The following is a 12,736-nucleotide window of genomic DNA, read 5'->3' as shown; positions in this document are numbered from 1 at the left end:
TCAATAAATAAAATTAATAAATAATAAATAAAATACTGTAATAACAACATAAAATTGCTTTGTAACCCCGCAAACCAACCCTGAACAGATTACAATTTTAATTCGAAATAAGCATCGGCGTTTCCGAGGGGGATCGAGCTTGCTACCCCCGGAGCAGCTCAGGACAAGGTTTCCAACTCCGCTTGACAGGACGAAGCTCGAAAGCGACCTTACGTCGCCCACAAATACTTGATAGGTTCGCCTAGTCACCTCCCCGTCCAATCGGCTTCCGCGATGCCGGGCTGTGCCCGCCCCTCCCTGCCGCGACGCCGTTGCCACGGCAACCGGCGGGTAGACTAGGCCCGAGCCGCGCCGATGCCGAAGCTGCCGCTGTCGCCGGTGCCCGAGCAGGAGACCGACGTCGGGGATCGCCTTCCCAGTCGCGGCACTCCTGCCCCCGCTCGTCTGGGCTCCGGCGGCTCAGCGGTGAGGAAAAAAGAACCGAGGAAGAAGGCCGCGGTCTTAAGGAGGAGCGGGAGGCCTGCGGGCTGGTGGGCGGGGGACTAGCGTGTGACGTAGACCATGGGGGTTTCTGGGAATTGTAGTTCTAGAGGGAAAGGCTGGGGTCTGGGAAGCTCATGCAGCGCCTTTCTCTCAACGGGGCCGCTAAAAATAAGCAGCTAGGAAAAACCCACAGGCTAAAGGACACCACTTGTAGTATTCCTATAGATGCGATTGGACTACAACTCCCATCATGCACAGCTGCCAGCATGGGCAACGATCAAGGATGAGGCAGTGCGGTATAGTGGTTAGAGCAGGCATCCCCTAACTCGGCCCTTCAGCTGTTTTGGGACTACAACTCCCACCATCCCTAGCTGACAGGACCAGTGGTCAGGGATGATGGGAGTTGTAGTCCCAAAATAGCTGCCCGGGCCGAGTTTGGGGATGCCTGGGTTCGAGTGTTTGACTAGAACACAGAAGGCCAAGGCTCATACCCCCACTTGGCCATGTGAAGCTCACTGGGTGACCTTGGGCCAGTCACTCGCTGCCAGTTTAGCCCACCTCACAGGGCTGTTGTGAAGATTAATTTAGCTCCTTGGAGAAAAAGGTGGGCTATGAATGCCATGGTTAGAGTGTTGGACTAGATGAGATTTTAAAATCCAGTCACATCTGGTTAGCAAAGCAGGTGCCTTTTTGGATGTTGCTGCACTACAACTCCCATCATCCCTGGCCATTGGCCGTGCTGGCTGGGGCTGATAGGAGTTGAAGTCCAGCAGCATCTGGAAGGCGAGAGGTTCCCCCAATCTTGCTTTAGAGGACTCTTCCCCAACCTGATGCAACTCATACTCTCCAATGTTTCTTCGATGAAAAAGGGGACATCCCAATTCCATAATGATAATTTTACCGTTTATACTCCACATATCTTACTGGGTTGCCCCAGCAACTCTAGGTAGCTTCCAACACATATAAAAGTAAAGGGACCCCTGACCATTAGGTCCAGTCGTGGCCGACTCTGGGGTTGCGGCACTCATCTTGCTTTATTGGCCGAGGGAGCCGGCGTTCAGCTTCCGGGTCATGTGGCCAGCATGACTTAGCTGCTTCTGGTGAACCAGAGCAGTGCACGGAAACGCCGTTTACCTTCCCCGCCGGAGCGGTACCTATTTATCTATTTGCACTTTGACGTGCTTTCAAACTGCTAGGTTGGCAGGAGCAGGGACCCAGCAACGGGAGCTCACCCCGTCTTGGGGATATGAACTGCTGACCTTCTGATCAGCAAGTCCTAGGCTCTGTGGTTTAACCCACAGCGCCACTCGCGTCCCCTCCAACATATATAAAAACAGAATAAAACATTAAACATTTTTGCCTAAACAACTAAACAGCTGAGCCAATAGATTTATTAAGAGGATACAATGTTACGTATTGTGATTATATGTAAAACTAATAAAAAATATTTTTTAAAATAAATAAATAAACATTTTTTGAAAACTTCAGTGTGCAGGATTGCATTTAGATGGCTCGGGGGTCCGATAACTCCATGCCCTCCAACATTTCTCTAATGAAAATAGGGACATCCTAAGGAAAATTGGACATTCCATGTTCAAATCAGAAACCGGGATGGCTTCTCTAAATCAGGGATGTCCCTGAAAATAGCAACACTTGGAGGGTCTGGCAACCATCCAGATGTTTTGGGTCAACATGGCCATATGATGTTGGGGCTGATGGGAATTGTAGTCCAAAACACGTTCTCAGTATGTCTGAACAGAAACAATGTCCTCCTGTGATTGTTCCAATTCATCACTCAGCACTCTGGCTGTTTGCTATCATTGTTTTCAAATCGACTTTCTCCTTAGTTCCCAGGGTTTGAGTAGATGAATTTTGACATGACTATTTGCTTGGAGTAAAATCCTATGTGTATGTCTTTCCTCAGACTTTTTTAAGGCCCACTGACGAGCCCCAGACTGTACATGAGGAAAGTGGTCCCTGTTACCCAGAGAATGCTGGAAACGATTCTGAAGAGGAGGAGGAGGAGGAGGAGGAAAGGGATGAAGACTGGGACACAGACCTTGAAATAGAAGGTATGACTTAGAGAGGGGGTGATGGCTGATCTGCGGCCTTCCAGATGTTCTTGGACTGCAGCTGCCTTTGGCTGGGCTTCATTGGGTACTCACTATTTCTAGAATTATGAGAGAGGGAGAAACAACTATTTCTTGCCTTTTGACATGCAGTATAGTGGTACCTCGGATTAAGTACTTAATTCGTTCCGGAGGTCTGTTCTTAACTTGAAACTGTTCTTAACCTGAAGCACCACTTTAGCTAATGGGCCTCCCGCTGCTGCTGCGCCGCCGTAGCACGATTTCTGTTCTCATCCTGAAGCAAAGTTCTTAACCCTAGGTACTATTTCTGGGTTAGCGGAGTCTGTAACCTGAAGCATATGTAACCTGAAGCGTATGTAACCCGAGGTATCACTGTACATCTTTTGTGATTCTGAAGGTCACAGTGCCCTTGGGTGGACTGTCCATTAACTGCAGATGCTTTAATGGCTTGCCTTACGTCTAAATAGCTTTCTTGCTTTGCAGAGTTATCCCTCCCTACGTTGACTCTTTTTTCTCCCTTCCAACATTAGATTCTAAGACATCCCATGACCCAACAGGAAAAGCCAAATATCTCAACACCTGCCGAATGCATGGCGTCATTCCCATTTCATATTTTTTACGCCACATGAAAGATTCTGAACTGACCCTGAAGCACTACGGCCTTGGACCCAAGGTATCAATTCCCATCTGCCCCAGTAGATCGGGCTGTTTTGGACTACAAGTCCCATCAGCCCAAGTGAGCGCTAGCCTTGATTGTCAAAGGCAGTGATGCTTTTGAATACCACAGGAGGGGAGAGTGCTCTTGTGCTCAAGTCCTGGGTGGCATTTGGGTGGCAACTGTGAGGACAGAAAGCTGGTCTAGATGGGCCATTGGGCCCTCCTATGTTCTTATGACCACAGCCATGTGTAAGAGCGTTGGACCCAATGGGACTTTGCCCTGATCCAGCATGGACAATCCATTTATTTCTTCACTTTTCTCTTCTGTATCTCAGGGAGCCAAAGCTCTAGCTCCTTCCTTGGCAAACAACACATCCATTGTGAAGTTAAACCTGAGTGACAACTGGCTGGACGGAGAGGGAGCAGCAGCCCTGGCCGAGATGTTGAAAGAAAATTGTTACATTTCAGGTGTGTCCCTTAATTTTGAGGTTTCAAGAAGGTCTTTGTACCAAGGACGTGGCAAAATAGAGGCCTTGTGACAGACAGGCTTGAGCTGCTTTTGCTGTGGAGGTTTTTTATGGTATAGCACGGTGCTTGCTGACCTAGCGTCCTCCAGACGTTTTGGACTACAATTCCTTTTTAAAAAAATTGGTTTTCACATCTTACTTTACAATACAGATGTACCAAAGCTGTTATGTACTGAAGTTCTCACCCTGGGCCAGCAGGGGGATACTGTAGATAGTTATGCAAATGAAGGATCGAAAAGTGACGTTCAGTGATTGGATAGTTTTAGAAAATGGCAACAGTTACATTGTTCTGGAGCTCTATATAAGCAGGCTGACTGAGTTCCTCAGCTTTAGTTCTGTTCCAGCTTACAAATAAAGAGCTGCTTTGGAAGAATCGCTGTGTCATCTGATATGTTCGCCCACAACTTAACAAAAGCCAACACCATTTCATCCCCACCCCCCATACATATACATTTCTATTTCCTCAATCCATCATATTGTTCTTTTCTCCTTCCTCCCACTTCCCTCTGCCCCCACTCGATTTCCTCCATATTATACAATTTACAATAATCTTTGCATTCTACAAGCTTCTCAAATCATCTATATATTCTTATTATCTTTCCTTACTAATTTTTCTTCCATCCAGTACTTCACATTTTAATCTAGGCATATTAGCATATATTTTTTGAGCAATATTTTGCCATATATTCATCAAAACATTTCCACTCCTTTTTAAATTTTTGATTCGACTGATTTCTTATTATAGCAGTTAATTTTGCCAACATTAAATATTCATTTAGTTTACAAATCCATTCCCCCTTTGTGGGTATAGTTTGTGACTTCCACCTAGTAGCAATCACTATTCTAGTAGCTGTACTTGCATATAGAAAAATTCTACAATTCCCATTAGCCCCAGCCAGCACAGCTACACACCCATCATATAGGCATGCTGGTTAGGTTGGATGGGATTTGTGGTCCCAAACATCTGGAGGGCACAAATTGGTGAAGACAGGTAAGAGTGGTTATAATGTCAAGACCAGGACCTGGGAATCTAGGATTCAAATCCCCCGTTAGTCAAAGCTCTGTAGGCCTCCCTGAGCCAGTCTCTGTCTCTCAGTCTTCCGTACCTCGCAGGGTTGTTAGGAAATAAAACCAAACACACCCTCATGAGCTGCTTGGAGACGAGGCAGGAAATAAACGTAACAAATAAATACAAATACAAGTGCCTAGCCCTCAGTGAGACCTAATAATACAGTGGAACAGCCCTAAGAAACCCATCCTCTCAGAGTTTATGTTCTGTATCCTGAGTGTGGTTATTCCTTTTTTTGTTTGTTTTCCAGAGTCCATGAGATAATATAATTGATATTTTTATGGCAAAGTGGGATTAGGGGAGGTGATTTTCTCCTTTGAGGAGCTGTCCACATGTTCAGTTTTTCAGAGGTGACCACTTCTTGATCTCCTCTGATCTGAGATTGTTCAAGGGGCCAACTGAAGGCCCTGGAAAGGTGGAAGGGGAATGGGTCTGAAATGAGAGACGGGTTTTATTTTGTGGGAGTCGGGGCTAAAAGTCTGTCTTGTTCTTCCCTCTCAGATGTTGATTTGTCAGAGAACAGGATTGGAGTGAAAGGGGCGAAGGCTTTGTCCTCCATGCTTGGGGAGAATAGGACACTACTAACCCTGAAGCTCTCTGGAAATAAATTAGATGAGCGTGCGGCCAAATACCTAGCAGATGCTTTTGTGATCAACAACAAACTGGAGTCCCTTGGTCTGAGTCATAACATGCTTGAAGAGCTGACAGGTAAAGCAGCTTCCCTTGCAAAGAAAGGCAGAGAACGGCCTTTGCCAACTTTGTGCTCTCCAGATGTTTTGGACTACAACATCCATCAGCCCCTGCCAGCAGTAATGGCTCTGCCTGTTGAAGCTGGTCCTAGTCCTAGTTTCCCAAAAGAGCTGGAGGGCACGAGGTTGATGAAAAGTTAGTTGTTCTGAACTTCCCCTTTAAGAAAGAAGGTATGGAGTGGGAAAACTTTTTCAACCCAAGGGACACATTCCCTTATAGGCCACGTGCCGGTGGTGGGTGGAGCTTGGGGCAAGAGTGGGCGGAGCTATGGGTGTGACTCCATCTGCACCAAACAGTACATTGGAAGCTGTATCATACCACTTTAAACAGCCGTGGCTTCCCCCACAAAATCCTGGGAGATGTAGTTTGTTAAGGGTTCTGAGAGCAGTTAGGATACCTCTATTCCTTTTTAAAAATAAATAAATATTGATTTGGTTTTTCAGATTAAAATTTTACAATCATATATCAAACATAAATCGTAACAAGAAGATTCCAAGGAATCTCCTGGACTTCCATCTTCCCCTTTGTGGGTCCTGTTATTAATCATTTCCTACTGCATCTTTTATGATGATCCAAATCTTTTACATCTCCATTATATCCAAAATTCACCATTAAACTACAAGTGATATTCAATCCCACTAACGATTTTAACTGTTTACAATGGTCTTTAACATAAGTTATAAATTTTCCCCATTTTTTATTAATATTTTGGTTTTCCTGATTTCTGATTCTTCCGGTCATTGTAGCCATTTTGGCTTAGTCCATCAACTTCATCTGCCATTCGTCTCTGGTAGATGAAGCTCCCATCTCTGGGCAGGAAACCTCTATTCCTTTTCCAGAGTTACAATCCCCAGAGTTCCCTGGGAAGAGGGATTGACTGTTAAACCACTCTGGGAATTGCAGATCTGGGAGGGGAATAGGAGATCTCCTACCAACCTGGCATCATCCTGATGCTTTGTATCCCCTCCAAAAAAACCCTTCTGTCAGGCCCAGTCAGTACAGCCATAGGATGCTGCAGCTGATGGGAGTTGTAGTCCAAAGCATTTTGAGGGCGCCAAACTGGCAAAGTCTGCTTCAGGGACAATCAATATTTGATCAAGGAGCTGTGCTCTATTTACATCTGAGAACTCACCTGCATATTTTTGCTAGCAAAGGGATTTCCAGATGGAAATATCACTTGATCTGGGTTTTTTAAGTTATTTGCAAATGTGTGCTAACAGCTGTCAATATTATTTTCCAGGGTGCAACAGCCATGATTGTTCCCTCCTCTCCCTCATCCTCTGTACCAGCTCCTCTTCTGCTATTTCAATTTCTGCACCATTCTTGATTTCTTGCGCTATAGTACTGGGTAGTCGCTGCCTCCTACTTCTCAGTCCCCTTTTGCTATTCTTACAGCTGCCTTTCCCTTGTCCTTGGCTCCTTCCCTGCTGATATTTGGCATTCTCTCCTTCGCCTCCCTAACAGAAGAAAACCTCCTTCTGTGGCTGATCAGGTCTTTCTCCCTTCCCATTTACCTTTTGATGAGGTCACAGGGAGTTGATGGAAAACAGGAGGGGACAGACAGAGAGATTGAGAGAGAGAGAGCACAGGAAATAGCAACAGTCTAGGCTGAATTGAGAGAGAGAGAGAGAGAGAGACAGAGAGAAAAAGGAAGAAAGGTAGGACTCAAAAGAGGTTTTAAAATTTATGTATTATTAATATTGTTTATTTATTTAGAGCATTTGTACCCCACTCTACAGCCAAAAAGACTTCCCGGAGAAGACACCTACCCACAGGCTTGCAATTTAAAAAAACCACACGCAACACATAAGGGAAAAAGGAAAACATACAGACAATAATAAAAATGATTTTCACCCATGAATGGTACAAACAACATCAATGCAGTATTAAAAACTTTTAGGGCCTTGAGTTTATCGAGTATATGGAAAATAACTGTGTACAGCTGAAAACGCTGGCAGCATTAAGATAAATTCAACAGTGTAAATATTCTTTGATGGATGTAATAATGGAAAACCGATTGGTATAGTTATTGTAAAATATGCACGGATATAAGATACGCGAAATGAACCACAGAAAGAGAAGAAGTTGTCGATATTTTAAGTATGTAAAATGTTTATTTGAAATTGTAAAACAGGAAATTTAATAAAAATTATATAGATAACATAAAAACTTTGAGGGCCTTGAGCTTGCACCAATTTCCTCCCAAGGCCCAAGAAAACTGGTATGTTTTAACTTCGCAGCAGAATCCCCAAACAGTAGTTTCCATCAATCTGAGTGGAGAATGAGGGCACACCCTGCCACCTGACTGTGGCAGGAAGAACCAGGGTGGAAGAGCAGTCCTACCTACCCCATCCAAATTAACACAGACACCAATCCACCAGGAAAGTCTCATCTGCAAGCCTTTAGGGTTTTGTTTGTTTGTTTGTTTTTGGGTGGAGCACCAGTTCATTTCAGCAGGGCTACTGCAGGAGATCTTCCCATCTACAGATTTTAAAACACAGAATAATAGAATTGTAGAGTTGGAAGGGACCCCAAGGGTCCTCTAGTCCAATCTGGTCCAATCCCATGGAATGCAGGAATCACAGCTAAAGCATCCATCCAATGCCCATCCAATCTCTTGTTGGTGTTCCTTCTGGTTGGAGAGTCATGTAAGCTGTTTTCTTTTCCCCAATGCAGAAATTTGAAGTCCATGAATTCCTGCATTGTAGGGGGTTGGACTAGATGTCTCTTTGGGTTCCTTCCAACTCTGCAATTCTATGATTCTTTGAACTCCCCTGAGGTTTTTTGCTTCATACATACCTGCTTCCTGCAGAATGCTTTCTCTTTGCTTGTGGTTTCTACTCATCTCATCCCTCCCCTTTTTCTGCTCCATGGGGAGAGAGAGCAGTAGCGTAGGGGATATTGGGTCATGCTGATCTCCGATTGTGAGATTTCCAGCTTCCTAAGTCAGGGGGCACGTTGGCAAATGCCTGAGGGGACTTCTGGATGTTCCAGTTCTTCTTATCTAAGGCTTGTGCTTTTTGGCCCATTTCTTGTGTTCTGCGTTTAACCAGGCGGGGTTCTTGGAGCAGCGATTGCAGAAAACGTCGGCCTGAAGGAGCTTGATCTCAGCTGGAACCACTTCCGGGGCAAAGGAGCAGTTGCTATTGCCAAAGGCTTAGGGGTAGGAGAACTGCCTGATTACAGTTCAGCTACAGTTGTAATGTCATGTCTTAAGCATCTGTTCTGCATTTAGAAGGTCTCAGGTTAAATCCCCAGCATCTCCAGGCAAGAAGGCTACTTCCTGAAATCTTTGAGAGCTGTGGACAATACTGACCTAGCTGGACCAGTGGTCTGAAGTTTGTAGTTTGAGTAGAAGCCCCTGATTTGCTTGCAGAAGTTCTCTGCTTCATTCCACAGCAACATCTCCAAGTAGAGCCAGGAATGTCCTCCTGCCTGAAAACCTTGGAGAGCTGCTGTCAGTCAGTGTTGACAATACTGAGCCTGAATCAGTACAGGTCAGCTTTCCATGCTACTTGCCACTGAAAATATATTCTCGCCTGAAAACGCCTTGTGTCATGTTCAAAGGGATGCTTTGGTTCTCCCTGTTCCAAATCCTTCCAGATTACAGCATTCCTATTTCCTTATTAAAAGCTTAGGAAAGTCTGCTTATGCGTCTCTGTTGTGAACACAGCAAAGCAACCCCAACTGGCCCCTGGCGTAAAGAAATCAAGAGTGGGGAAGGCATTAGCACATTGCCACATTCTGTTTCAAAAAGGTTGGAGGAGGCAGAGGTGGAGACTTAAGCAAAACTATTCTTCCTTTCTGGATCAAAATAGACCGATCTGAGTGATCAGGGGTGGCAACTTGCAGGATGCCCTGAGACCCACCTACCTCCAATGTAATAATTTTTATTTATTTTATTTGCCGGATTTCTTACCCACCCTTCACCTTAAGGTCTGAGGATGGGTTACATTGATACAAAAGCACAAGTTTAAACAATTTGCAGTCAAGCAGAGTGGGCCCTAAAAACTTGCATCTCAAATGCCATATGATGAAAGCTGTACAGTGAAAATGCCAGATGCACTTCTGTGGGGAGGGAATTCCACCGCATAGGAGCATGCCCTCTCCTGGGCTGCCAAGCTTTGTACACAAGAGGGTCTGGAAGGAAGAAGGTGGTCTTTTAGATATTTCAGATCTGTTTAATGCTAGGGTGTCTGAGCAGGTAGGACATCAGAAGAAGCCTACTGAACTAGCCCATCCAGTCCTGTTCTCACAGTGACCACCCAGATACCTGTGGGAAACCCTCAAAAATGTTGAACCCAGAGTCCCAGAGGGTTTCCCCACCCAGAGCTTTGCTAAGGCTGCGTTGCTCCTTCCCTCCCCAGGCCAACATCTTCCTTCGGGTGCTGGACCTTTCGTACAACGGCTTTGGCAACGGCGGAGCGACTGCCCTGGGTGAGGCCCTGAAAGCCAACAACGTTCTGGAAGAGCTGAACGTTGGGTAAGCGTGCTCAGCACCCAGGTTCTGCTCGGCATCCTGGGTAGATCACAGAGAGAGATAAGAGAAGGGAAAGGGAAATGAGACGGTTGAGATGGTTTCCTCTTCTTCTCCTCAGGAACAACCGTATTTCTCTGGAAGGAGCCCTCTGCCTAGCTTTGGGCCTGAAAGAAAACAAAACCCTGAAGATCTTCAGCGTATGTGGCTTTTTAGAGAGTGTCTGATCCTCTAGTGTAGTAATGGCAAAACTGGGGGCAGTGGCAGACCTTGGGGTCTCAAATTTCAGCAATGCCCAAATTCTGTGATCCCCACTTCTTGCGACCCATTCTAAATAATAGTTGTGGTGCCCCTGAGGCTCTGTGCCCAGTGCGACTAAACCGATCGCCCTCCCCGAAATCCGCCTCTGCTGTGGGCCTCCAGGTGTGGTTAGATTCCAACTCCCATAAGCCCCAGCAGGCAATGTTAGGGATGATGGAAGTTACACAGCTTTTGGAGAGCCACATGTTATCTGATCTAAGAAGTAGCGTTCCATACCACATGCAAAAGATGGAGGAATACTTCTAGAGAGAAGAGAGATTGCTTCTTCTGCAATCTGGGTGGAAAGTCTGCAACCCTCACCAGGTGTCATTGGACTCCATTTCCCATCAGTCCCAGCAGGCAGCATTGCCAATGGCAGTTGGGAGTCCAGTTGCCCAGCCCTGTTCTTAGTGCTTTGCCCTAAACTAACCTGGCACGTTTCTGTTCTGTGACCTGCAGGTGGCCAGGAACCCCATTCAGAGCGAAGGCTGCATTGGGATCCTCAAAGCCCTCCAAGCAAATCCTAATGCTGCCTTGGAAGTCCTGGATTTTTCTGTAGGTATCAGTCAGTGGTTGGAAGAGTGGTGTGGTGTGCTTGTGATGTAGTGGCCCAGTCTTCACCAGCCTGGTGCTCTCCAGTTTTGTTTTGTTTTTACTAGAGCTTTCAGCAGCTCCATGGTCACACAACCACACTGAGGCCGCTGGGAGTTGTAGTCCAAACCATCTGGTGCAGGCAAAGGCCATAGTAGGCAATGTGGGATTGTATAAATATTTATGTATGCAGTGAATCTGCTCCAACAATTCCATGCAGGGACTGGTGTGCCCTAACTGAGGACAGCACTTTGAATAGAGGTTCACATTTCATAGAAACCTAGGATATAAATGCACAACCTGGATTGGCTAGAAGGTGATGGACTCCCACCCAAATGGAATAGTGGGATAAGACCCCCTGCCACACACCTCTTTGAGAACCGTCTCCACCATGCTCTTGACGTGGGAATGGAGAGGGTATCTTTTCTGTCTTTTTCAGGAGATTGTCGTCAAGCAGGATTTTGCAGGGCTTTGCGATAGCATCCAGGTAATTTTCCCGAGCCTTCAGATCAAGCACAACTGGAGCAGCCGCTCGTTCAGAACAGACCCGTCAAAGGTACAGGAAGCCCAACCCCTCTGCTGGGCTGCAGGGTCTTTTTTGATGGCTCTCGGTGGGTTCTCAACATCCCACTGCCGCCTCTGATCAAATGGGTTTTTCTGGCATTAAAAAAAAGCAAAATACAGAACTTCCTGAATCGCAGGAGACAGCAGAGGAGAAAGGGGGGAACGGGTGTCCGAAGAACAACGATGCCCCTAGCACACCTTCAGCTCTTGGGGGGACAGACCCAATTATCCTCTCTGTACCAGCCATTGAGCAAAATCCCAGGGGGGGGGATGTTAGGGGAAATAATGCAACACTTTCCCCCAAAAGCATTTCATTTGTTCTCCAGACCCTCCCTCCCTCCGCTAACTGGAAAACCTATGGTAGTGTCATAGTTGCTGGAAGTGGCATTTGAAGCAGTGGTCACTCTTAAGGACCCAATATTGTTAGCCTAACTTTCTCCACCCCCCATTGATTCCTGGGGCATGTCTCCCAGTTCTTTAGTCCAGAGACACAGGGGTCATCTTCTCCAACCCCCTGCAATGCTGGTCATGTACTCCAACTTGTCTGCACTGGGTTTCTACAGCTGGCCCCAGGACTCACACGACACATTGGTGGATATTAAGCCAGGGCTTTCAGCTTCTCTGGCTAGAGCCTGCCTTGAATACCTATCTAAGGGATTTCTCTCCAAGGGCCATTAAGCCAAATCTGGTGCTTTGCAACTTCTTGGCTGGGAAAAATCATGGGAACGAGTGATGCCAGAGAGGGTTGCCACTGACTTATGGGATCCTTCTTTTTTGTAGGTTTTCTGAGAAGACACCCGAGCTGCGGACAGCCCTGGGAGGGATTGCTCATCTTTCCTTCCTTGGCTACCTACAAAGTGAAGAAGGAGCCCATTAGGCGACCCTCTGCTCTTCCATTTGCTGACAATAATGGGGTGTGTGTGTGTGTGTGTGTGTGTGTGTGAGGCTGTGCTGTTTCTCCCCGTCTTTTAAGCATCTGTTAAAAACACTTTGGTTTAGACATGCCTACCCAGATGTTTAGAAGGTCGATGCGAGTTTTACAGTGGTGCCTCGCAAGACGAAAAGAATCCGTTCCGCGATTCTCGTCGTCTAGCGATTTTTTCGTCTTGCGAAGCAAGCCCATTGATTAGCGCTACAGCGGTCTAGCGGCTTTCCGTGATCAGCTGTTAAGCGGGTTTTTCAGCGGAACAGCTGATAGGCGGCTTAGGAAAAGGGGGGGAGCAAAAAA

General features: G+C 46.3%; 1 protein-coding gene across 1 annotated transcript; it reads left to right on the top strand.

Annotated features, from left to right (window-relative positions):
* Window positions 1–293: 293 nt before the first annotated feature.
* Window positions 294–12,547, top strand: LRRC74B (leucine rich repeat containing 74B). The gene is made up of 11 exons (XM_082203336.1): window positions 294–465; window positions 2,408–2,555; window positions 3,104–3,246; window positions 3,566–3,698; window positions 5,328–5,534; window positions 8,630–8,739; window positions 9,944–10,059; window positions 10,175–10,253; window positions 10,813–10,908; window positions 11,384–11,500; window positions 12,289–12,547. The coding sequence occupies exons 1-11, from the start codon at window positions 355–357 to the stop codon at window positions 12,295–12,297; spliced, it is 1,269 nt and encodes a 422-aa protein (XP_082059462.1). The 5' UTR covers window positions 294–354; the 3' UTR covers window positions 12,298–12,547.
* Window positions 12,548–12,736: the final 189 nt, after the last annotated feature.

The sequence above is a fragment of the Podarcis vaucheri genome (assembly GCF_965113315.1).
Source record: "Podarcis vaucheri genome assembly, chromosome: 16".
NCBI classification, from domain to species: Eukaryota; Metazoa; Chordata; class Lepidosauria; order Squamata; family Lacertidae; genus Podarcis; species Podarcis vaucheri.
The sequence above is the reverse complement of the archived record's forward strand: the minus strand, read 5'-3'. Positions and strand labels throughout refer to the sequence as shown.

What these genes read in the sequence shown, in the direction of transcription:
- LRRC74B (XM_082203336.1), top strand. Translation starts at nt 355, where the DNA reads ATGCCGAAGCTGCCGCTGTCGCCGGTGCCCGAGCAGGAGACCGACGTC. An exon ending in TGGGCTCCGGCGGCTCAGCG is followed by an intron (nt 466 to 2,407) that starts GTGAGGAAAAAA and finishes GTCTTTCCTCAG; the next exon opens with ACTTTTTTAAGGCCCACTGA. An exon ending in CTGGAAGAGCTGAACGTTGG is followed by an intron (nt 10,060 to 10,174) that starts GTAAGCGTGCTC and finishes TCTTCTCCTCAG; the next exon opens with GAACAACCGTATTTCTCTGG.